This window comes from Lithobates pipiens, unplaced genomic scaffold (assembly GCF_037356315.1).
Source record: "Lithobates pipiens isolate NorthernLeopardFrog02 unplaced genomic scaffold, aLitPip1_a1.2 Scaffold_13, whole genome shotgun sequence".
Classification (NCBI taxonomy): Eukaryota; Metazoa; Chordata; class Amphibia; order Anura; family Ranidae; genus Lithobates; species Lithobates pipiens.
The window spans coordinates 259,163,966-259,187,357 of record NW_027507718.1 but is presented as its reverse complement, the minus strand read 5'-3'; the positions used below and the strand labels follow the sequence as shown (position 1 = coordinate 259,187,357).

Genomic DNA, 23,392 nt, shown 5'->3' with positions numbered 1-23,392 from the left:
GCCGCGCTGCGCAATAAGGACGGTCCCCGCTGCCTCTGGGATCTGTGTGTTTTCCCAGCAGGCAGCGGGGCACTTGCGGAAAGGGGCGGGCACTTGCGGAAAGGGGCGTAATATACGCCCCTTTCCGCAGAGAGCTATCCCGGAAGTGGGTGCAGATACCTGTACTGTACAGGTATCTGCACCCCCCTCCCCCCTGAAAGGTGCCAATTGTGGCGCCGGAGGGGGGGAGGGTTCCGATGAGCGGAAGGTCCACTTTAGGGTGGACCTCCGCTTTAAGTATATTTCAGATGTGAAGATTCTGAAAGAGGTCATAGTTCTTGAAAAGCATGAATTTAGGACACGCCTCTCACTGGAGAGGCAAAGATTAAGTCTTCTTTTGCAAGCTGTTTTCTGTAGAGTTTGTACAAGACATGGCCACTTTAAATTGTGCAGCACAGAGCCTAAATTCCTTGGCTTACAAATCCTAACATAATACGCTAATCTATATATAACTTTAAAACCTAATTTTGGATAGCCTTAGTATATCTACTGCTGAAATGTACCTGTCTTTGTTCTGATACCACAGGGAACACTATTACAAATTCTAACATAAATAGTATAAATTGCAGATATATGTGCTAAACAAAGATGTAATGCACTTATGACTGCAAATCTCAAGATTTGCAATTATTTTTTTATTTTTTTTGTTTTCTGTTCTGTCTTTAGTTTTTCTGGTCTCTGTCATCTTTTTCGTCCTTTCTTTTTTCTAGGAATTATTATTTTTTGACGATTCCCATTTTTTTTTTAATCTTGTTCAATAAGGGTTATTGTTTTGTTTAGGCATGATATTTGAAGGCATATTACCTTTTTTATTGTTTCAATTTAAGCATTATTAAATCACTGCTTCTGAAAAAAACAGTTGTTTTAAAAACTTTTTTTGCATTAATACATGTCCCCTAGGGCAGTACATGGGACCTCATACACTTCTTATGGCAATAACATGCATATAAGCATTTAAGATTAGCACTTTTGATTTTTCGTGTTTGTGTTCCATAGGCTTTAATAGGGTTTGCATGTTCGCTCAAACTTTTTGTCTGTTTGCATGTTCTGGTGTGAACCGAACCAGGGGGTGTTCGGCCCATCCCTAATCCTTAGTAATCTGGCTATATCATTCTATTAGTTCTTGCCTCCAGCATTACAACTGCCATTAGGACATGGCCCTTAGTCAGGGCCACAGATCACACTGGACATTTGTTCTACAATTTTCAATATTTTGGTTCAGAAATGTTAATGATGTTGCTGGAAAAAACATTATGGTTCTGGTATGAATATACATAGACAGAGTGGAGGGAGAAGGAAAGAGAGAAATACAAAAAAAAGGGAAGGGAGATGAGAAGGTATGATGTTACAACATTTCTGTCAGTTTGTAATCCATAAAATAATAATAATAAAAATAAAAAAAATACACTTACATCTATATAACCACCTTATGAACACTCAGTAAATATACTGCAAGTGGGTGGCAGGTGCAGGAACAATCTTTCTTCCTGGTTTGGAGGCATACACGCATGTGCCCGCTGCCAACCTGTGCTGTGATTGAACAAAGCCCAACTTTAGCAGCTGTTTTCAGCCAGTGATTTTGGCTGATGTTAACTGATAAGATGTGTCCAATCACACACAGAGTTTTGTGCTTACAAAAACACAGACACATTAAGGTAAAAGCAGCGCACATTACACATTATTAGGCACACAGTTAACTCTTTGATTGCCCCATAGATGCTAACCCCTTCCAAGCCAGGGTCATTAGTACAGTGTCAGTGTACAATATTATCACTGATCACTGAATTAGTGACCATCCCAGATAGCGCCTGTTAGCACCAGACTGCCTGCCACCCTATCACAGTCCCACCATAAGTTGTTGATTACTGCAATTACAGTATAACGTTTATAGCTTTGTAAGTTCCAGTATATATACCATAGCTTGTAGATGCTATAACTTTCTCACAAACCAATTAATATACTATTATTGGGAGTTTTTATTACCAAAGTGATGTAGCAGAGTACATTTTGGCCTCAATTTATGAAGAATTGTAATTGATTTTTTTTTTATTGGATACGTTTTCTAACAGAAATTAGAAAATATTGAGTTTGTTTCATAACTTCCTGTCTTTTTTCGTTTATATAATAAAAAATAAAAAGCCTAGAGGTGATCAAACACCACCAAAAGAAAGCTCTATTTATGTTAAAAAATGTAATTTACGAACAGTGTGGCATAACCATACAATTGTCAGTTAAAGTAGTACAGTGCTGAAAAAAGGGTCTGGTCCTAAAGGGAGTAAAGCCTTCCAGAGGTTAAGATTACACTGACTCAAACATTGGATCTGATTTACCAGCGAACAATAACGCATTGAATCTATGTGCATGGAACTTATTCATACTGTGTGTGAATGTCAGTGCAAAGATTCACTGCTATCAATGTATGAACTGGCTTTAGGATGTAGACCATCTGAGCTGTGGTATGCTGTAAATAAAAATGTAATTTTTTGTATGGTTTTTAGATTTATCTAAGTGTTGTTAGCAATTTCAGATGTGCATAATTTATATAAATAAAAACACATCAAGTGTGCATGGCTATCATTAAAGAAGGCTGTAAAAAATGTACTTAATAAAAGGCCTCAGTGAACTGTACAAAAAAAAATGTGCACATGCTTGGAAGATTCCATTCACTGGTGATAGGAATACAGATTAAAGTGATAAATGCTCATACATACACTGACTTTTTATATTACAACATAGTGGTTTTTATAATAGGCACATGTATTTCTCATTGCATAGAAAGCTTGTCAACACTTTCTTTTTATTTCAGTTTATTTATTGGAAATATTTGGTCTGTGCAATTACCGTTATAGGAACAAGTAGACCTGATCATGCACATAGCACATGCCTGTACAAGATTCTGTAAGACGGATTCTTGAGTCAAGATTAATCATTAGAGTTAACGTTCACATATGTTCACTCACATATGGGCACACCATCCAATTATACGCTCACAGTTTATGTGTGCAAATTGTTTATTTCCTTTATTAATCTGTCTATAAGTGTTTATAAATATAGTGACAACTTTATCAAAGCAGAATTTAATTATTTAATGATCTCTCTCTATAAATATATATAAATAAATAAATATATATATATATATATATATATATATATATATATATATATATTTATGAACATTTTTTCTAAAACAAATGATGCGATTTCTGTGTACCACATAAATAATACCTGTAAAAGTGTCTTATAAAGGTTCTTTCAGCTGGTCCAGTCTCTGTTAAGAGCCTTTCCAAATCAAGCTGAGTAGTGTTTTAAAAGCTCCTTGACTGCTGTGTAAAAATGGCACAATACATGAAGCACTGCCTGTAATCATATAAAAATGTGGTGATAATCGTAAACAAACTCTCATTCGCTCAGCAAGATAAGATGTTAATTGCTCCAGAAAAATAATTTATCACTGGTCTTGCCCAGATCTTAGTAATCTGTTTGTGTCAGTGCCCAGGCTTTCTAAATTCATTACCAAATCTATAAATATTTATTTGCTATTAATGAAATTCACTTTATGCAAACTGGTGCACCCCTTCAAGTTCATAGTTTGTAAAGTATTTCATATTAGTTAATTAAATGTATTTTTAGAAATGTTGTGGTATTTTACATAATTGATTAGCGTTTCTGCTAGCCTATGTTTTATGTAAATGATGAATTAAAATGATGAATTAACATTATTTAAAAAAACTGATTTTCTTTTATTACTGTGTAGTATTTATAATTCAATTCATTTTTAACATATTCTTTTATTAGCCTAACAAATCTGGAAGCTCACAAGGATTCATGATCTAAAAAGGGTTGCTTGCCCAAAGAGCCTAAAATATATATGCTCTCAATAAATACATAAATACTTTAATAACACTTCTAAAATACTAAATCATCACTACTGTTTGACGGGGCTTTTTAAATCAATTTTCTATTATAAAAAACAATATCTTAAAATTCAGCTTCATCCAAAACTTGGAATTTGGTTAAAAAAAAAAAAATTGTAATCTGTATTCCCAATTCGAGGGAAATACCTATTATTGTTTTACCTAGTTATCATTGTCAATGGGACAAATGGTAAAGAGACATCTACATTTTTACAGTTGTCAGCTAAATAATACTTGAAGATATGATATTATTCCACTTTGGTAGGAGAAAACATAGCAAATTAAAAAAATATATATGGTGTATAGAATTGCTACACAAGTCATATTGTAATTTAATGTTTTCTAAAATGACCTTTCCTTTTCAGTCTGTAGCACTGTAAAGTTTCTGTAAACTGCAGTGCAATATGCCAACCTGGAGGCAATTTGTACACAGGTGGCATATAGAATGCTCCCTAGATATGTAATTTCCTGCTTGTGTGGTTGGCCTACTGATTTTCCTAGATATGTAATTTCCTGCTTGTGTGGTTGGCTTACTGATTTTCCTAGATATGTAATTTCCTGCTTGTGTGGTTGGCTTACTGATTTTCCCAGAAGTCTGCACTAACATACATGTTAGATTTTGGGCATCCCCTGCAACAAAAATATAATTTTTTGTAAGACACTCCCAAAGGGAATATATATATAGTGCCTTGCGAAAGTATTCGGCCCCCTTGAACTTTTCAACCTTTTGCCACATTTCAGGCTTCAAACATAAAGATATAAAATTTAAATTTTTTGTGAATAATCACCAACAAGTGGGACACAATTGTGAAGTGGAACGAAATCTTTTGGATAATTTAAACTTTTTTAGCAAATAAAAAACTGAAAAGTGGTGCGTGCAAAATTATTCGGCCCCTTTACTTTCAGTGCAGCAAACTCACTCCAGAAGTTCAGCGAGGATCTCTGAATGATCCAATGTTGTCCTAAATGACTGATGGTGATAAATAGAATCCACCTGTGTGTAATCAAGTCTCCGTATAAATGCACCTGCTCTGTGATAGTCTCAGGGTTCTGTTGAAAGTGCAGAGAGCATCATGAAGACCAAGGAAAACACCAGGCAGGTCCGTAATACTGTTGTGGAGAAGTTTAAAGCCGGATTTGGATACAAAAAGATTTCCCAAGCTTTAAACATCCCAAGGAGCACTGTGCAAGCGATCATTTTGAAATGGAAGGAGTATCAGACCACTGCAAATCTACCAAGACCTGGCCGTCCCTCTAAACTTTCAGCTCAGACAAGGAGAAGTCTGATCAGAGATGCAGCCAAGAGGCCCATGATAACTCTGTATGAACTGCAGAGAACTACAGCTGAGGTGGGAGAGTCTGTCCATAGGACAACAATCAGTCGTACACTTCACAAATCTGGCCTTTATGGAAGAGTGGCAAGAAGAAAGCCATTTCTCAAAGATATCCATAAAAAGTATTGTCTAAAGTTTGCCACAAGCCACCTGGGAGACACACCAAACATGTGGAAGAAGGTGCTCTGGTCAGATGAAACCAAAATCGAACTTTTTGCCCACAATGCAAAACGATATGTTTGGCGTAAAAGCAACACAGCTCATCACCCTCAACACACCATCCCCACTGTCAAACATGGTGGTGGCAGCATCATGGTTTGGGCCTGCTTTTCTTCAGCAGGGACAGGGAAGATGGTTAAAATTGAGGGCAAGATGGATGCAGCCAAATACAGGACCATTCTGGATGAAAACCTGTTGGAGTCTGCAAAAGACCTGAAACTGGGACGGAGATTTATCTTCCAACAAGACAATGATCCCAAACATACAGCAAAATCTACAAAGGAATGGTTCACAAATAAACGTATCCAGGTGTTAGAATGGCCAAGTCAAAGTCCAGACCTGAATCCAATCGAGAATCTGTGGAAAGAGCTGAAAACTGCTGTTCACAAACGCTCTCCATCCAACCTCACTGAGCTCGAGCTGTTTTGCAAGGAAGAATGGGCAAGAATTTCAGTCTCTCGATGTGCAAAACTGATAGAGACATACCCCATGCGACTTGCAGCTGTAATCGCAGCAAAAGGTGGCTCTACGAAGTATTAACGCAAGGGGGCCGAATAATTTTGCACGCCCCACTTTTCATTTTTTTATTAGTTAAAGCGGGAGTCCACCGGGACTCCGCGTTTTTTTTTTTTTTTAAAAGCCAGCAGCTACAAATACTGCAGCTGCTGACTTTTAAATAGTGACACTTACCTGTCCAGCGCGCCCGCGATGTCGGCACCCGAAGCCGATCGCTCGCTCGTGCCGCCGCCATCTTGGGTATGGGAATCAGGAAATGGAGCCTTTCGGCTTCATTTCCCGGTTCCCTACTGCGCATGCGCGAGCCGCGCGGCGCAATCCGGACGGTCCCCGCTGCCTCTGGGAGCTGTGTGTTTCCCAGCAGGCAGCGGGGCACTTGCTGAAGGGGGCGGGCGCTTGCGGAAAGGGGCGTAACATACGCCCCTTTCCGCAGAGAGCTAGCCCGGAAGTGGGTGCAGTTACCTGGATTATCCAGGTAACTGCACCCCCCTCCCCCCTGAAAGGTGCCGATTGTGGCGCCGGAGGGGGGGGGATTCCGATGAGCGGAGGTCCATTTTAGGGTGGACCTCCGCTTTAAAAAAGTTTCAAAAATCCAATAGATTTCGTTCCACTTCACAATTGTGTCCCACTTGTTGGTGATTCTTCACAAAAAATAAAAATGTTATATCTTTATGCTTGAAGCCTGAAATGTGGCAAAAGGTTGAAAAGTTCAAGGGGGCCGAATACTTTCGCAAGGCACTGTGTATATATATATATATATATATATATATATATATATATATATATACTTTGAACGGACATTCCCATCTTGTGCAAACAGTTGCATACCAAAATTAAACCTGACAAACATATGTGTACATTACAGAATACATTAATGTAAAGACCTTTTGAAGCAGCTCATGCAATTTTGTCACTGTGTTTGTGCCAGGGGATGTATAGCGATATATAGACTGCATTAATCTACTTGCATAATACATAATGTAAAGGACACACTGATGATTAACCACTTGCTTACTGGGCACTTAAACCCCCCTCCTATCCAGACCAATTTTCAGCTTTCAGCGCTATCGCACTTTGAATGACAAGTGTGCGGTCATACAACACTGTACCCAAATGAAATAATGAATTTTTTTTTATTTTGTTATAAAATTTTAAAACGGGTAATTTTTGCTCATCATTGATGCACGCTGATGAGGCGGCAGTTATGGGCACTGATAGGTGTCAGTGATGGACACTGATGGGTGGCAGCGATGGGCACTGGTCGGTTACACTGATCGGCAGCACTTCTATGAGGCACTGATTGGCACCACTGGTGGGCATTGATAGGTGGCACTTGTGGGCATTATCAGGTTCAATTTATGAGGCATAATTGCCTCTTCTGTTTCGGGACCATTGTCCTTTTAAGCTGAGCTGAGGATTGGCTTTTTTTTCCTCATCTGCTGTGAGCATGAGGAGAAAAAAAAAAACAATCACTGAACTTTTGATGTGATCAGCTTACTCAGATCGGTGATCACCCGAGTCTCAGTGACTCGGTGATCACAGCGTGCTCCAAGCGCGCCCTGCAGGGAGCATGCACAGGGGAGGCCATCATATGACAGCCTCCTGGGAATTCACATCTGCGCTGTGGCCGTCATTCGGCCATAGCGTGGATGTCAGATGGTTAAAAGTCTGTCACGGAATAAAAAGGATACATTTTGCATAGCATGTGACCTAGAGCTGAATTAAAGTCTTTTAAAGCGGGAGTCCGCCGGGACTCCGCGTTTTTTTTTTTTTTTTTAAAGTCAGCAGCTACAAATACTGCAGCTGCTGACTTTTAAAATGGTGACACTTACCTGTCCAGCGCGCCCGCGATGTCGGCACCCGAAGCCGATCTCTAGATCGACACTCGGGTGCTGCCGCCGCCATCTTGGGTATGGGAATCAGGAAATGGAGCCTTTCGGCTTCATTTCCCGGTTCCCTACTGTGCATGCGCGAGCCGCGCGGCGCAATCCGGACGGTCCCCGCTGCCTCTGGGAACTGTGTGTTTCCCAGCAGGCAGCGGGGCACTTGCGCAAAGGGGTGGGCAGTTGCGGAAAGGGGTGGAATCTACGCCCCTTTCCGCAGACAGCTATCCCGGAAGTGGGTGCAGTTACCTGGATTATCCAGGTAACTGCACCCCCCTCCCCCCTGAAAGGTGCCAATTGTGGCGCCGGAGGGGGGGGGATTCCGATGAGCGGAGGTCCATTTTAGGGTGGACCTCCGCTTTAAGTGGCCAGGGAATACAAAAAAACATTGTGAAACATAGGTGAAGAAAAATAAACATTTTTAAAATGGTGTAACTTTCCATTTTTTCACATATAATAACTTTTGTGCATATCTAAGCTTAATTATACAAATGAGGATTTACACTTAGGCACTTTTCACACTCTCTCTCTACTCTCAGATTTAATAAGCCCCTCGTAGAATTGGTGAACCTAACCCATTTTTATACCAGTTTAGTACAGGACTTTTATTGCACATGTAAGTTGGATGTTTGTAACCCAGGATACACCTGTATCTGTGTGTGTGTATATATATGTCTATATATGATTTAATTAATCTTATGCACACAGAATCTAGTGCATCTTTGCATAGTAACCAGTCAGCTTCTAGGTTTTATTGTCAAAACCTAATTAAACAAGTTGCAATTAGAAACTGGTTGGTTACTACGTACAGCTGCACCAGATTCGGTGTGCTTCAGGTTTAGAAAATATTAATTAATTAATTAATTAATTAGTACTATTGCGCTAAATGTCCATCAAATTTACTCTGGCTATTATTTCCAGACCTTAAAGTTCCTCTCATTTCCTTCAGAGTGATTTTCATATATATGGCATTCTGCCAAACACCAATGGCAGGCAGTACGCAAAATCTGCCCATTACAGCTCAGTCAATAATAATTGCTCTATACCATTTTGCCATTAAGAATGTTCTTTGTTGTAATCAATTACCTAAAGTTGGCACGCTAATTATTTTATTCCTGACTACAATAAGCACACCAAGCTACTATAGATGAATCATAAATGGAAAGTAGAAATTACCTCATTGAATCAGAGAGGACTAAGATGAGATGGTTGAAACTTACACGACAATACCACTAGTTCCAAAAGCAGACACATACAATAACACAGGCAATACTGAGTGTATTAATTTATACTACAGCATAGAAGTACACAGGTAAAGCTGAAGGCACTGACACTTGTTTCAAATACAAAATAGCACAATGGCCTTTGTTTTGCATTGGTTAGATTTATGCCTTATGATGCAAGAATTCTAAATTAGAAGAATTAATTTTATGCTAATGAAGCTGGGGTTTCTATATATTATTACATCTTAAGAATGTCTCCTCTGACTTTTTTTTATCAGTAAGTCAAGATGTTTTGTATGTTTGTCACTGAAAACCAGGAATGTACTTACTTCCAGAAGCACTCACATTGTCAAACAAATGACAGGATCTAACTGATAATACTAATGTATGCCTTTCTGTAAATGAATCTACCAAAGAAAAGGTAGGCCTTGGAAATGTATTAGCATCTAAATGCCTTGGTTGCACTGCTTACTTTTTACTCTCTGTAAATGATTTCAACCTGGCATAATGTATTCTTTGTTATGCCAACCTTTCTTATTGTGAAACATGTCAGAAATTATTTTCACAAGCATCAAGCTGCATAGGATTCTTCAAGTTTTTCTCCTGTTTTAAATGCGCATATGTATACCATTAATAATGTATGAAGTTAAAGTGGAACTAAACCCTCTTCTCCTTTTCATTCAAGAAAAATTCTATATTAGCCTTTGTTAGATCTGCAGTTGGCATGGTGCTGAACATTTGATCACGTATGACATCAGCAATTTGATGGCTTGACAGTTTGGTAGTAATTCACAACATTGATGAATGTATAATAAATCAACACCACAGATATGGGATCTAATTAGTTGGATCAGAAGCAGGTACTATATCACAATATATGTGAAAATAAATGTCAATTTAAAAAAGGCTGCGCTGAAAAAAAGCTCAATATGTGCAAAAAATTTAAACAATTATTATGGAACCTTCAAATTTAAATAAAGTGACAAAGCAGCCCAGAATCAATAACATAAAATGATTGATTGCTTTAGATGTGTGCAAAAAAATACCACAAGATATACAGTATATATCTACTATGGTACATTTCTATAAATGCTAATTGGAGAGAGGAGGTGTGCACTTTTCAGCTGAAAGATTCCAGGGAGAGGAGATTCCAGCAATCTTTAGCTGCACATATATTGAGTCACTATACAGTGTGTCTTTTTTTTGGGAGGTGAGAATTTTTTTTTTTTTTTTATCATTTGCTTTCCTTGCGCATTTGAACTCTGTGGTGGTTGCACTTATTGAACTTTGGATGCTATTTGAACTTTGTATTTTTCACTTAATTTATGATTGAATATCCATTGAGCATTTGTTATTGCAGTAGACAAACAGTATATATCTTTGGGTATTTTTGCAGACATTTAAATTAATCATTCATTTTACTTTATTTATTTTTTTCCAGGTGACTTTGCCACTTTATTTAAATGTGAAGGTTCCATAATAATTTTTTACATGTTTTGCACATATTAAGCAATTTTTCCGCACGGTCTTTTTTAAATTTACTTAATTCATAACATGCCTTGAATGTTACTGTTTTGGGAACCTGGTAAGTTCATGGGTTTAGTTCAATTTTAACAATTAAAAATATAGAGTTCCTCTTAAAAACAAAAAGCATTTCACTCATTACTTTCTTTCTTTCTAATTTGCAGTAGACATAATGCTGTTAGGGAAAAGGATACAAACAATGTTAGCTAGTTTTAGCATGTCTTATGTCTTATGTGTAACTTTAGTCAGAAAATTAAGTCTTGCTAGATCCTGCTGCCCCCTTTTGCATGTATAGCTATATAAAACATTAGTGTATTTTTGTTTTAAATCCAGCAATACACTGTTTCACCCTGCTCTGTACATGCTCAGTTGCGCTCCAATTAAGGCATTTGTAGGCACTGCTGAGTTTGTAGAGGCCAATCTGCTGACAGCCTTAAAGTGGAATTAAACTATCTTGTTTATTACAGCCATGGAAGCTGCTTCTGTTTGATCCACAACTGTCATGGTGCTGCACATGTGATCAGTTTTGATACCAACCATTTGAAGGTTTGACAGCTTGGTTGAGGAAACAAGCAAATATGACAGTAAGCAATCCTGGCATTCCAAGAATGTAACCTTTTTGAAGCTGTTAAATCAATGGGTTTAGTTCTGCTTTATGATTTACTTCCGTTCAGGGGCTTTGGGCTTCAGCAAAATGGCAGCCTCCAGCAAGAAGAAACAGGGACAATGCTGAAGGAAATTTATAGCACACACTTATTTTGGTAGCATAATTATTATTGTGGAATGTATGTTCCTCGTTAAAGAACATTATTTTTTTTTAAAGTTGTTATGGGTAAAGTTCCACTTTAAGCACAACAGAACATTAGCATAAATGACCTACCTTTCCTAGTATTTTCAAATTCTATATTTCACATTCAACCTACCCCCCTGTAGTGAATTATAACAACTGAATGCTAATACACAAGGGAAATACCTAGCAGTGCACATAAAGGCTCTGGAATAAAGAAGACTAAGCATGATCACAACTTTTAGTGCTGTCATAAAGAAGAATAAATGAATGAATGAAAATAATCTTTAATACAATTTAACCCAATCCAAATCTTAAACTATTAAAATAAATCCTGGCTTAGAGCACACAACAAAAACATCTTATGTGTTACCATCTTTTGATTAAGTTTGTACTTTGTACTTTACTTTGTAACTGTCCTCCTCTGACTTCATGGCTTAGCTTCACTAACTGCAATTGCCCTGCCCAGTTAAAGTGTTCTAACTGGCCCCTGATTAAATCTTGGACATTGAAATTAAAGTTGGTGGGGCTTATCTGTGAAATAAAAAAAATAAAGGCGTATAGAAGAACCTTCTCTGGCTAATAAATAAAGAGAACAGTGGACAACATGTCCTAGGTATGACTACAGCTACTACTCAAACCCACTACAAAAATTATAGACGATCAAAGAAAATACAAAATAGATTTTTTTTAATAGCATTGAGCTACATTACTCAAGACAAATTACATCTTCAGTTAGCTTTCCTCTACACGGAATAAGTGGAAAACAAAACCGTTTAAGCAATATTGTAATTATGCACTTTTTTCACATTAACATCTAAATCAAGTGTTTGAAGTGGCAAAAATTGTTATATGGAGCAAAAAGTAAATTATGCCAAGTTGGAGTCATTTACAGAGTGACAGACAGCAAAGTAATGTAACCAAGGCATCTAGACAACAGTACATTTCCAAGGTCTGTCTCTTCTTTCTTAGATGAATTTAAAAAGGCATAAATTAGTATTATCAATGTGTATAGAACAAACTAATTTGCTTTTTGTCCTCTCTGAAATGGAGCCATATTGATAAAACCTTTATTTAATGGAAAATGCCACATTGATCTAATATCGGCAAAAGAAGGCTTGATTCCACTGCATTGACTGGGCTCAGCAGTCTTCATTAAGAAGTGACTTTTTAAAATCCTTTTCATCCACACACAGTCAATAACCTATTAATGTGTGTGGGAAGTAAGTGAAAGGAGAAGTAATTGTGTAAGGAAATAAGAAAAATAAACTAGGAGCTGAAGTCGAGGTATGAGCTGTGATAAACATGTTTTGGAATGGTAGGCAATCATGTCATTCTGAAATTTATCTAACAAATAGTTTTTACAGGCTGAGCTGCAAGTGTAAATCACAACATGTTTTCATCTCCTCTCTTGGAATCCCTATAGCAAAATAACTACATGAATTCAAATAAATTCTTTTACACGCACTCTACAAAGCCATATAACTGCTTTAAAATGCACAACTAAACAGAACATATCTAATATCCATGTATCTAATGATCTATCTATTTCTCTATTTATTTGGATATAATAAAACACTTTCTCTTTTTCAATAATCACATCCAGAGTGGCCAGGGAAAATAAATAATTGAAAACGGGCAAAATATCCTTTTAATGACCACATTGTCACATGTTTCTGTAAAATCGTGTGTATTTTTTCACCAAAACAATTTGTGTAGCTGGATTATCTGATTCAGTTACAAAGCATGCAAGCATTTTACATTTTGCAATACAGTTATATTTTTCTGGTGTCTTCGTTTTTTAAGTTGAGAAGTCAAATTTACTAGCGAAGAGTTAGGAGTGAGTTCTTATCAGTTTGTATGTCAGTAGTATTACAGATGACTTTCCTATTTCCTATACTTGGGCCATTACCATGATGTTTTTTTACTTGCCCTTGATAAACAACATTTAGAAGTATACTTCTGCTACCACTATGTGGCTGATTCATTGACATGGAGAAACTATTTTATATTATATACATTCTTATTATATTATATAATACTTTTACATAAAATGGAAAGTGTAACCTGATTGGTTATACAGTTTTAATAAATCAATCCTCATTTGTCATAGTAGAAGCAGCAATAGTACATTATTAATAGGATAATAAATAAAATGATAATGATAACTCTTTACAGAAGCTGGTCCTTATGCAAGCCAGACTGCCAAACTGTCCATACATGGCCAGCTCCATTTGTATCAATAATTTTAAAATTTGTAACACTTTTTCCTCTCATTGGCATCTTAATATATATATATATATTATGTGTAGATCTTTTATAATCAGCGGAGTTGATTTATAAAGGAGAAGAGGCTGATAGTGAATGTTTGTTTTACAAAGTTCATTTTAATTAATTTAGCTTATTGGATAAGACATATATTTTGAATACCCAACCATGTACAAAAGATATAAAAACAATTTGATTTTGCTTGTACATAAAACACATCATCACCTTGCTCACATAGCTAAATGAACATGTATAGTGAACATTCAGATAAACTTTTCATAGTCTGAATTCTCTATTTCCTTAAATAAACCTGATTGTATTGTCTTTGCTTGATTAGGTTTGGTGAGAACACAGATAAATGAGAACAATAAGGTTAACTTGGATAACCATTCCAATAGCCATAAATATAAAACTGTCCTATAATGATACATGGATTTGGGCCTCATTATTTACACATTGTTATGGTTATGATGCCTGATCAACCATTGGCAGATATCTTCAGACTGAAAATAATATATGAGATGTAAATTTTATATGACCAAGGTCATTTTGACATAATCTTGAAAAGCTGTTTTGCAATTGTGTGATAATGAACAACTTTTCTAATTTTAGGTATTTTTAACCCTCACAAGAAGTAGCAGCATTATAGAAAAAATAAAGGAGCATGCAGTAATTTATTATTTATCTAAGATAAAATATTAAAAAACTAGGATAAAATAATTCCTTTAGAATGTATTATATATCACACATAATAGTTGTATTTACCCACAAAGTTATTGGATTGGTAATTTACAGATAGAATATATTGTGAGCTCTTCTGTTAAGTAAGGATGGTTGCATTAACAATACTATCTGGTTAAGTTATTAAAACAATTGAGAATGTTCATTTGATAAATTGTATAAATATAAAATGTGAAAAGCAAATTCTTCTTTACTTATTTTATATGCACATGATTGCATAAATGAAGTAAATATGCATATCATTTATTGGAATGGCCATTCGCAACTCCTTTAGTAATTGGCCTTAATGTTGTGCCAAAGCTTTGGTTTCTTGCCATTTGCATGTAATGTTTATTCGGCATTTAACCACTTCTGATAAACAGTAGCATATACAAATAAAATACATAAATATGCAACCTGTTTACCTCCCAAAGAATGTCTGTTTATGTCCATCCACACCTGAGATTTGCATACAGTACCTGACCAGGAGAATGTGTTTCCAGCGTGATCCCATCACGTTGGTTCTCGGCAACAGGGCACTGTACAGTAGGCGACCGCCATATTGTGTCGCTGAAAAAAACGGCGTGGGGTCCCCCCCAAAATCCATACCAGACCCCTATCTGAGCACGCAGCCCAGCCGGTCAGGAAAGGGGGTGGGGCGAGCGAGCACCCCCCCCCTCCTGAGCCGTACCAGGCCGTATGCCCTCAACATGGGGTGTGCCTTGGGGAAGGGGGGACCGCGCGGCCCCCCCACCCCAAAGCACCTTGTCCCCATGTTGATGAGGACAAGGACCTCTTCCCAACAACCCTGGCCGTTGGTTGTCGGGGTCTGCGGGCGGGGGGCTTATCGGAATCCGGGAGCCCCCTTTAATAAGGGGGCCCACGGATCCCGGCCCCCCACCCTATGTGAATGAGTATGGGGTACAATGTACCCCTACCCATTCACCTGTGAAAAAAATGTACAAAAAAACATACACAAGGGTTAAAATAGTTTATTGCACAGCTCCGGGGGTCTTCCGTCTTCGGGGGTCTTCTCGCCGGATTCCTCCACTATCTTCTGCTAGCTCTTTTGCTAGCGGAGGAGCCTGGCATTCTTCGCCGCCGCCCTCTTCTTCCGACTTTGGGGGGTCTTGTCCCCCTCTTCGGTTCTTCTTGCCGGGCCACCGCTTCTTCTTCCAGCTCTTTTACTAGCAGTGGCCCGGTCTTCTGTCGCCGGAGTCCGGCGAGAAGACCCCTGAAGACGGAAGACCCCCGGAGCTGTGCAATAAACTATTTTAACCCTTGTGTGTGTGTTTTTTTGTACATTTTTTTTACAGGTGAATGGGTAGGGGTACATTGTACCCCATACTCATTCACAAAGGGTGGGGGGGGGCAGGATCCGGGGGCCCCCTTATTAAAGGGGGCTCCCAGATTCCGATAAGCCCCCGCCCGCAGACCCGGACAACCAACGGCCAGGGTTGTCGGGAAGAGGCCCTTGTCCTCATCAACATGTGGACAAGGTGCTTTGGGGGGGGGGGGCATCCCCCATGTTGAGGGCACGCGGCCTGGTATGGCTCAGGGGGGGCGCTCGCTCGTCCCCACCCCCTTTCCTGACCGGCCGGGCTGCGTTCTCAGATAGGGGTCTGGCATGGATTTTGGGGGGGACCCCACACCGTTTTTTTCGGCGAAGGGGATTCCCCTTAAAATCCCTGCCGGACCTAAGGGCCTGGTATGCCCCGAGAAGGCATGCAGGCTTCATAAGTGAGGCGACATTATCGCCTCGCTCTGGCTGCTATAGGAAAATAACATTTTCCTATTGCAGCCAGCACAACGGTATCGCGCTGGTTAGAGAAGCCTGTCGCCGGGAACCAGCGCGATACTGTCCCGCTTGAAACACAATATCAGCGGCATCTACTGTACATCTCGCGCTGGCTGCAATAGGAAAATGTCAAATTTTTCACATGACAATGTTGCCTCTTTAATAAAGCCGGCATGGGTTCCCCTCCAGAGGCATACCAGGCCCTTAGGTCTAGAATGGATTTTAAGGGAAGCCCCTATGCTGAAAAAATTGCGTGGGGTCCCCCAAAATCCATACCAGACCCTTATCCGGGCACGCGGCCTGGCCGGACAGGAAAAGTTGGATTCCCGCACCAGTGGGAACACGGCTTCAATGTCAGCATGCTTGTTGCTCATTAGGAAAGGAAAAAAACAAATTTTTCCTTTAACGATGCGAGCCAGCTCGACGCTGGCTCCCACAACTGGGCTCACAGGGTGTCAATCTCGCCGATTGACACAATATCGCGGTCACCTACTGTAACTTCTTCAAACAGCATAGCTGGATAGCACCACTTAGACACAGTATATGGTTTTAAAAAAAATGTACTATGCAAAGCTAGTACAGCGATCACCCCCACTGAGCTGTTGTGTTCTGACAGAGGGATGCCCCCCCCCCAACCAGAACACTCTGATCAGTGTTCTCTGTCATTGGCTGAGAGCACTGATCGGAAGTTGGTTGGCTTCTGGTTTTCGGGGATGCACGTCTGACAGAAGCCGGCTTCTGTCAGGCCGCGTACACACGGGCGGACTGTCTGTCCAACTTAATCCGCTCGTGTGTGGGCTTCAGCGGACTTTTTCAGCGGACAGTCTGGCGGACTAAGTCTTTCGGAATTTCCGTAATTTTGTCCGTCCAAACTTGGTTTCAGCGGACAGTCCGCTCGTGTGTAGGCAAGTTGGATGGACTAAGTATGGCGCATGCTCAGAAAGGATTTACACGCCGAAGGTTGCATTGCAGTGTATTGGACGTCGTATTTCTAGTCCCGTCGTACGTGCTGTACACGTCATCGCGCAAGCTTTCAGCGGACTGTCTGTTCATCGTGTGTGGTCAAGTCCGTTCATTCAAAAGTTGGACGGACTGTCTGTCGGATTGTCTGACGAACTTAGTTGGGCAGACAATCCGCCCGTGTGTACGTGGCCTTAGACAGACCGACATACACATGGGCCAAATGCCTGCTGTCTATTTTTGAACCGGCAAATGTTTTCTGACATTCAGCCCATGTGTACCTACCTGGCTTAAACCAATGTACTAATGTCATCTATCCAACCCCAACCTTATGACTGAATAGGGAAAAAAGTAGCAGCAGACTGAAGAGGTTATCCCTCTGCTTACTTCACTCTCTTCTCCTATCAGCATCTTCCTTGTCACATTTGAATGCAGCATACCTGCTTGGCTCCCAGTCCTTCTTTACCTTTTAGCCTGAGTGCTGATGAATAGGGAATTGCAAGAAGCGTATGCCAAGTCAAATTGAGGTTCTTACACTCGTTGCATTGAAAAAAATGTTGATCAAATAATATAGAGTTGCAATATTGTGTGCCTTTTATATCTGCCTGGAGTTCAGCTTGTATAACAAAAGAGACTTACCAGCACAGTGGCCACACGGAGCACTACCCCTCGCATGTTGTTTTCTAGCTTTCTGTCTGTTAGAGATCCATTCAGCCCAGTTACAGGATTCCATGAGCCAAGCTGAAAGATAATGCAAACACAGTTGTCAGAATCAAAGCAGAATCAAAGCTAATTGATTTGCTAGTAGAGGAAAATCACATTAATAAAATATTATACACTGACACACAAAGTGTTCGTGAAAGGAAACATTCATATGAAATTGTATCAAATGTAATAAAACTTCAGTGAACAGCACACCTTTAAATATTAAATAGATTACAAAATTAAATAAATATTCTCTGTAATATAGATTTAAAAGGATTTCGGGTAGCCTCCTCACTGTTGTGTGATTCATCTGTATTATCTGACTGCTTTTGTTCTGAACAAGCTTCTTGATTGTGTACATGAAGAGCTATTTGTAGCAGCCACTACATTCAACACTACCCATTCTCTCACAAATGCTCTATAAAATAAGTTATTTATTGGAACTATATCATTATTGCTTTCAAAAGCATTCTGTTTCTTCAGACTTAGTGCAGGAGTTTTTTTTATTATTTAGCAAAGAATAAACATGGTCATTACTTTTTTAAACATATATGTACCTTTTGCCACCAATGCACACAAGTTCTGGCTAAAGCATTTATTTTATTTAGTGTTAATAATAAAGTATGTATAGCCAAAAGCTTTTTCTTTCATTTTTCATGAGTAGGGAAGAGCAAAAAATCTATTTTTTGTTGTTGTTGTCTGCCTCCATTGGGGATATTCCTCATTTCTTTTTTTTTCAAATATAATTTTTATTGAACACCAATAAAGGGCGAGACCCCAGTATTACAACAATAATCTGAAGATAGTTGAGATTGTAAACATGTAGTTCAATTTGTAATAAATCAATGAACACATTGCATTATCATATTACTAATTGGTGCAAAACAAGACAAAGATTGTGATTAGCTTTCTCAGTGGTAACTAGCGTAACATGACTATCGTGCATGTGCCAACGGGTAACAGGGTCTGCCCACTCTCTTTTTGACTTTTTTCTTAAGTAGTAACAGGGAATAAAATATAGACAGAAATAAACAGAAGGGACAGAATGGGGAGGGAGGGGGAGAGGGAAGATGCAGGGAAGGGAAGCAGGTAAGCAAAAAATTATGGCTTCAGTACCGTAGCGGCAGCTCATAAGTTATCTATGAACAAGGAGGGGTTTCCTCTCATTGGAGTGAAAATGTTCCAAAGGCTCCAGGTCTTTGTGTATTTCTCACAGTTATGTTGCACAGTAAGTACCAAATCCCCCACCCTGTTTATACTCTCCACTTTCCGTAGCCAACTTGCAGTGGTCAGCGGGCATTGCTGTTTCCAGTTAAGAGGTATACAGGACTTTAGCAAGTGCCATACAATAGATTTTTTGTGCGCCACTTTCCAAAATGAAAGTTGGTTGGGGCACGCCATGTTGGTTAATGCCGGGATGGAGGGCCACCGCCCCGCAGTAACAAACATAGAGACATGGTCATATCCTGAGTCATGCAAGCATATGAATTCAGCAGGTTGAAGGCCTGGGGAAAATTTTGGCTGCCCAAATATCAGAAATAGTGGTGATTTTTTCATTGTGAGAGAGGCTTGCAGGGCAATGTGGGAGCTTTGCCTTAATGTGGTCCTTATCAGTGGGTGAGATTTCATCTTTTGTGGCAAAGAAGCCAAGGTATTTTGATTGAGTTTGATTTGATTTGATTGAGTTTGTTCTATTTGTACCCAAAGTTTGAATATCGCATGGCTCCGCCAATCATGCATATGGCCCAGATGGATAGCCTGATGATATTTCCAGATGTCTGGCAATGTCAGCCCCCCATTTTGTTTTGGTAGAGACATTTGGGTCCGAAGAAGGTGGGTTTTTTGTGAGCCCAAACAAAGCGGGTGAAGAGGGCCTGTACTCGCTAAAAAAAGAAAGTGGTATCTGTATTGGCAAAAACTGGAACAGACAAAGGTACTTCGGGAGAATGCACATTTTTATGAGGTTGCCTCTGCCAAACCAGGAGTGTAATCATTTATGCCAGTTCTCTAGAAGAATACTGGTTTTAACTAATAGAGATGGGAAGTTGAGATTGTATGTATGTGAAATGTCAGACAGAATGTATGTGCCTAAATACTTTAAGGTAGAGTCTGTTCATTTGAAATGGAAGTTGGATCGTATAACTGCTTGCCGCTCGCCCACCATCAAATGACGGTGGGGCGGTGCGGCTCTCGTTCTGGGATGCCATTATATGACCAGTATCAACTGGCCCTCCGTGAACTTCAGGAGTTTCTTTAGGGTATGTTTGAGAAAGGTATCCCGGTGGTCATTGGGGGCATATAGCATTGCCAATGTAATTTGCACTTCACCTACAAGTCCCTTAAGGATCACAAAGCGTCCATTGGGATCTTTAATGACAGCTTGGCATTGCCATGGCAGTTTACTGGACAGCAGTATGTAAACCTCTTTAGTCTTGACTGTGGGGTAAGTGGAATGATATGTCAGGGGGAAGTACTTGTTTTTGAGAATTGGGAGTTTTGCATTTTTAAAGTGAGTCTCTTGGATGAAAGCAACATCAGCATGAGAACTCATTAAGTCATTTAAAAGCAATTATTTTCTCAGTCTTTTCTCAGGTATATTAAGATCTTTTGCATTTAATGACATCACTTTTATAGATTCCATCGCCATGTCATAGGAGGGAGAGGGGGATGGGTGGGGAGAAGGTAGGGGGAGGAAGAAAGAGGGGAGACAAACAAAACTAAAAGAGAAGATAGGTGGAGGAAAAGGAAAAAGTGGGGATATGGGGGGGGGGGGGGTTGAGAAAGATAAACAAGTTCAGGATGGAAAATCCTGAAGCAACTAAATCTACAAGTGATAAAGAAGAGAGGACACAATCCTGGGTACAATTAGAAGCATGGTGAAAAAAATGATAACATGAACAACACAGAAAAAAAAAAAGAAGAAAAGCAAATAAGAGATAAACAGAGCATCATAGAGTCCCATTGTGCCAAGGAGGGTTCCTCAAATGGCCCATGAGGACTGCACACCAACTGATAGAGTCTACCTATTCCCCACAGATGGGTAGGAGGTCCTTTGTGGCATGTTATGCAGCTAACTACGCAGAGGGGCATAATACTCAAACATAAATTTATCTGGATTCTCTGACTCTAGGGCTGCCAATGGCGCCCGAGGTGTATAAAGGCCCCCCCCCAAGCTACGCATAATAACATTAGAGTGGCATATAGCCCAGTAGCTAACTGAGAAATTCTAGGCAACAATATTGTCTGAACTGCACCCTCACTGTTGAACTCACGGCTCCACCATGCCCCACCCCCAGGAGTCCCACTGGCTTAGCAAAGAGTGAGGGTTCCCAGCAACATCTTGAGGGGGTGAAGCTCCAGCCAAGCGGGCAAGGTGTCCATAGCCCCTGTCAGCCTCCCATGACCCCCCTGTGATAGCGCATGTGCAAGCCCTCCTCTTTACCCCCCTCCTCGGGAGATAACCCCGAAAGGGGGGAAAGGGCACCACCCCTACAACCATCTCATCAACATACCCCCCATACAGCATTACATCATTGAATATGCAACAAAATAATATAATATCACACAGGACAATGTTGTGTCGGTTGCACTCAAAGCCACAGACCCAGTATCTGAGCCCTGATAAAGAAGCTAAGACTACACATGTCCAGTCTAAGTGCTGGGGGAGCTCCAGAAAAAATACTGAGGCACAAAGACCTTCCAGGTTGCTTGCAGGTGCATGGGGGAAGTACATTTCTGCATCTGTAGTGCACAGGAGGTAGAAGTCTCCATGCCAAGTGCAGGAATTTCACTATCATGGTGGCACCCTCCATGGGCGGGGTGCAGATGATAGGGTCTATCACATAGTGACATGGTGGAACCATAATAAATATGTCATAGCGAAGCTGCAAGGAGGCTGGCTATGTGCTGGGGAAGAGCAACGTTTGTCCATAGAAAAAGAAGATAAAATATACACAGTGCACTATGTATAACTGGTAGGTAAAACAAAGTGTACATTAGTGTAAGACAGCTTTTGTACAGCACAGGGCTACTTGCGACTCACGTGTCTCCTCCGGGAATGGTGCTCGTGAGTGGTGGTGATTCCTTTGTGGGCTGGGTTGGAATTTCCTGCTGGGTGCAGCAAGGCCCAAGCGGCCGTGGGGTCGTGGGATGAAAGCCAGCCAGTCTGGGGCCACAATCGGCTCTTAAGCCAGGAAGGTACAGAGGGCTGGGAGGGACTCCGGTGAGTGAAGAGCTAAGGAACGCTGGTCCTTTCAGAAGGTGGTCGATAAAGGAAAGCCCCAGTGGTAGGTGACATCTAGCCTCCTGGCTAGATCTAGTAGCGGCTTCAGGAGGGCTTGGTACTGCAGTGTTGCCCTGGAGAGTTCTGACAGAATTTTGACCAATGCGCCATCAAACTCCAGGTCTCCTGCTTCCCAGACTATAATATCCTTGTGCATATAGTGATGCAAGCAGCATATCACATCTCGAGGTCTGGCGGAATCATTCGACCGGGGGCCCAGGGCTCTATGAATCTGGCCTAATTCCACACATTCCAGTAGTTGCTCGCCCGCCACTCTCTTGACGATGTCTGTGACCATGTCAGCTAGATCTGCCTCCATCTCCTCCAGATGAGCTGTAGGCACACCGGTGCCTCTGTATGGGAGCTTTGGAATGCCTCCAGAGCAGTTACTCTCTGGTCTATCATAGATAGAGAAGTCTCCCCCACTGTGTAAAATGTGTAAAATGGACCCTCGCGCCACTATGTGCTAGACGTGAAATAGATCTACGTGCATAACAAAGTATAATGTAACAATCTGTGGAATAACAAAAGTGCAAGTGCTACTAAATAAAACAGAAAATGCAGCGGGACAAAATAGTAAACACAAACTATCACTTGAATAATTAAAAAAGAGTCCTGCGCAAATAATACCACAAAAAATGAATAATGTATAAAAATGTGAAAAAAACAAGAGTCAATGAAGATATTTCAAAATAAAAATTAATTAATTCCACACATTCCAGTAGTTGCTCGCCCGCCACTCTCTTGACGATGTCTGTGACCATGTCAGCTAGATCTGCCTCCATCTCCTCCAGATGAGCTGTAGGCACACCGGTGCCTCTGTATGGGAGCTTTGGAATGCCTCCAGAGCAGTTACTCTCTGGTCTATCATAGATAGAGAAGTCTCCCCCACTGTGAGTCTGGTGGTGAGGGTTTGAACATCTTTTCTAATGGTGTGGAGTTCCTTTCTATTTGTAGCTTCCATGCACCCTATCAAGGCCTCAATGTCAGCTTTATTCGACAGAGACTGAAGGATATATTTCAGCTTCTGCTCTGTAATTTAGGGTCAGGTTCATGACAGGATAGCTTGTAGGATGTTAGGGTAGATCTCTGGGCTTAAGGACCCTGAAGGTGAGGCAGGATAGGTTAGAGGGTCAAGGCCTGTGGAGTGCAAGGCATGTGCTTCTGCGATCTTAAACCCCAGGGAGCCCAATTGGGAGAGCTGGAAGAACTGCTGGATT

The 23,392-nt window shown here is 40.3% G+C and overlaps 1 protein-coding gene across 1 annotated transcript in view; it reads right to left on the bottom strand.

The window, feature by feature from the left end:
- GRID2 (glutamate ionotropic receptor delta type subunit 2) overlaps positions 1-23,392 on the bottom strand; it is a 1,483,303-nt gene that overhangs the window by 391,176 nt on the left and 1,068,735 nt on the right. The window contains exon 9 of the mRNA XM_077476559.1: positions 17,825-17,926. Coding sequence (XP_077332685.1) covers positions 17,825-17,926 — 102 coding nt within the window. The remainder of the gene's footprint in view (positions 1-17,824; positions 17,927-23,392) is intronic.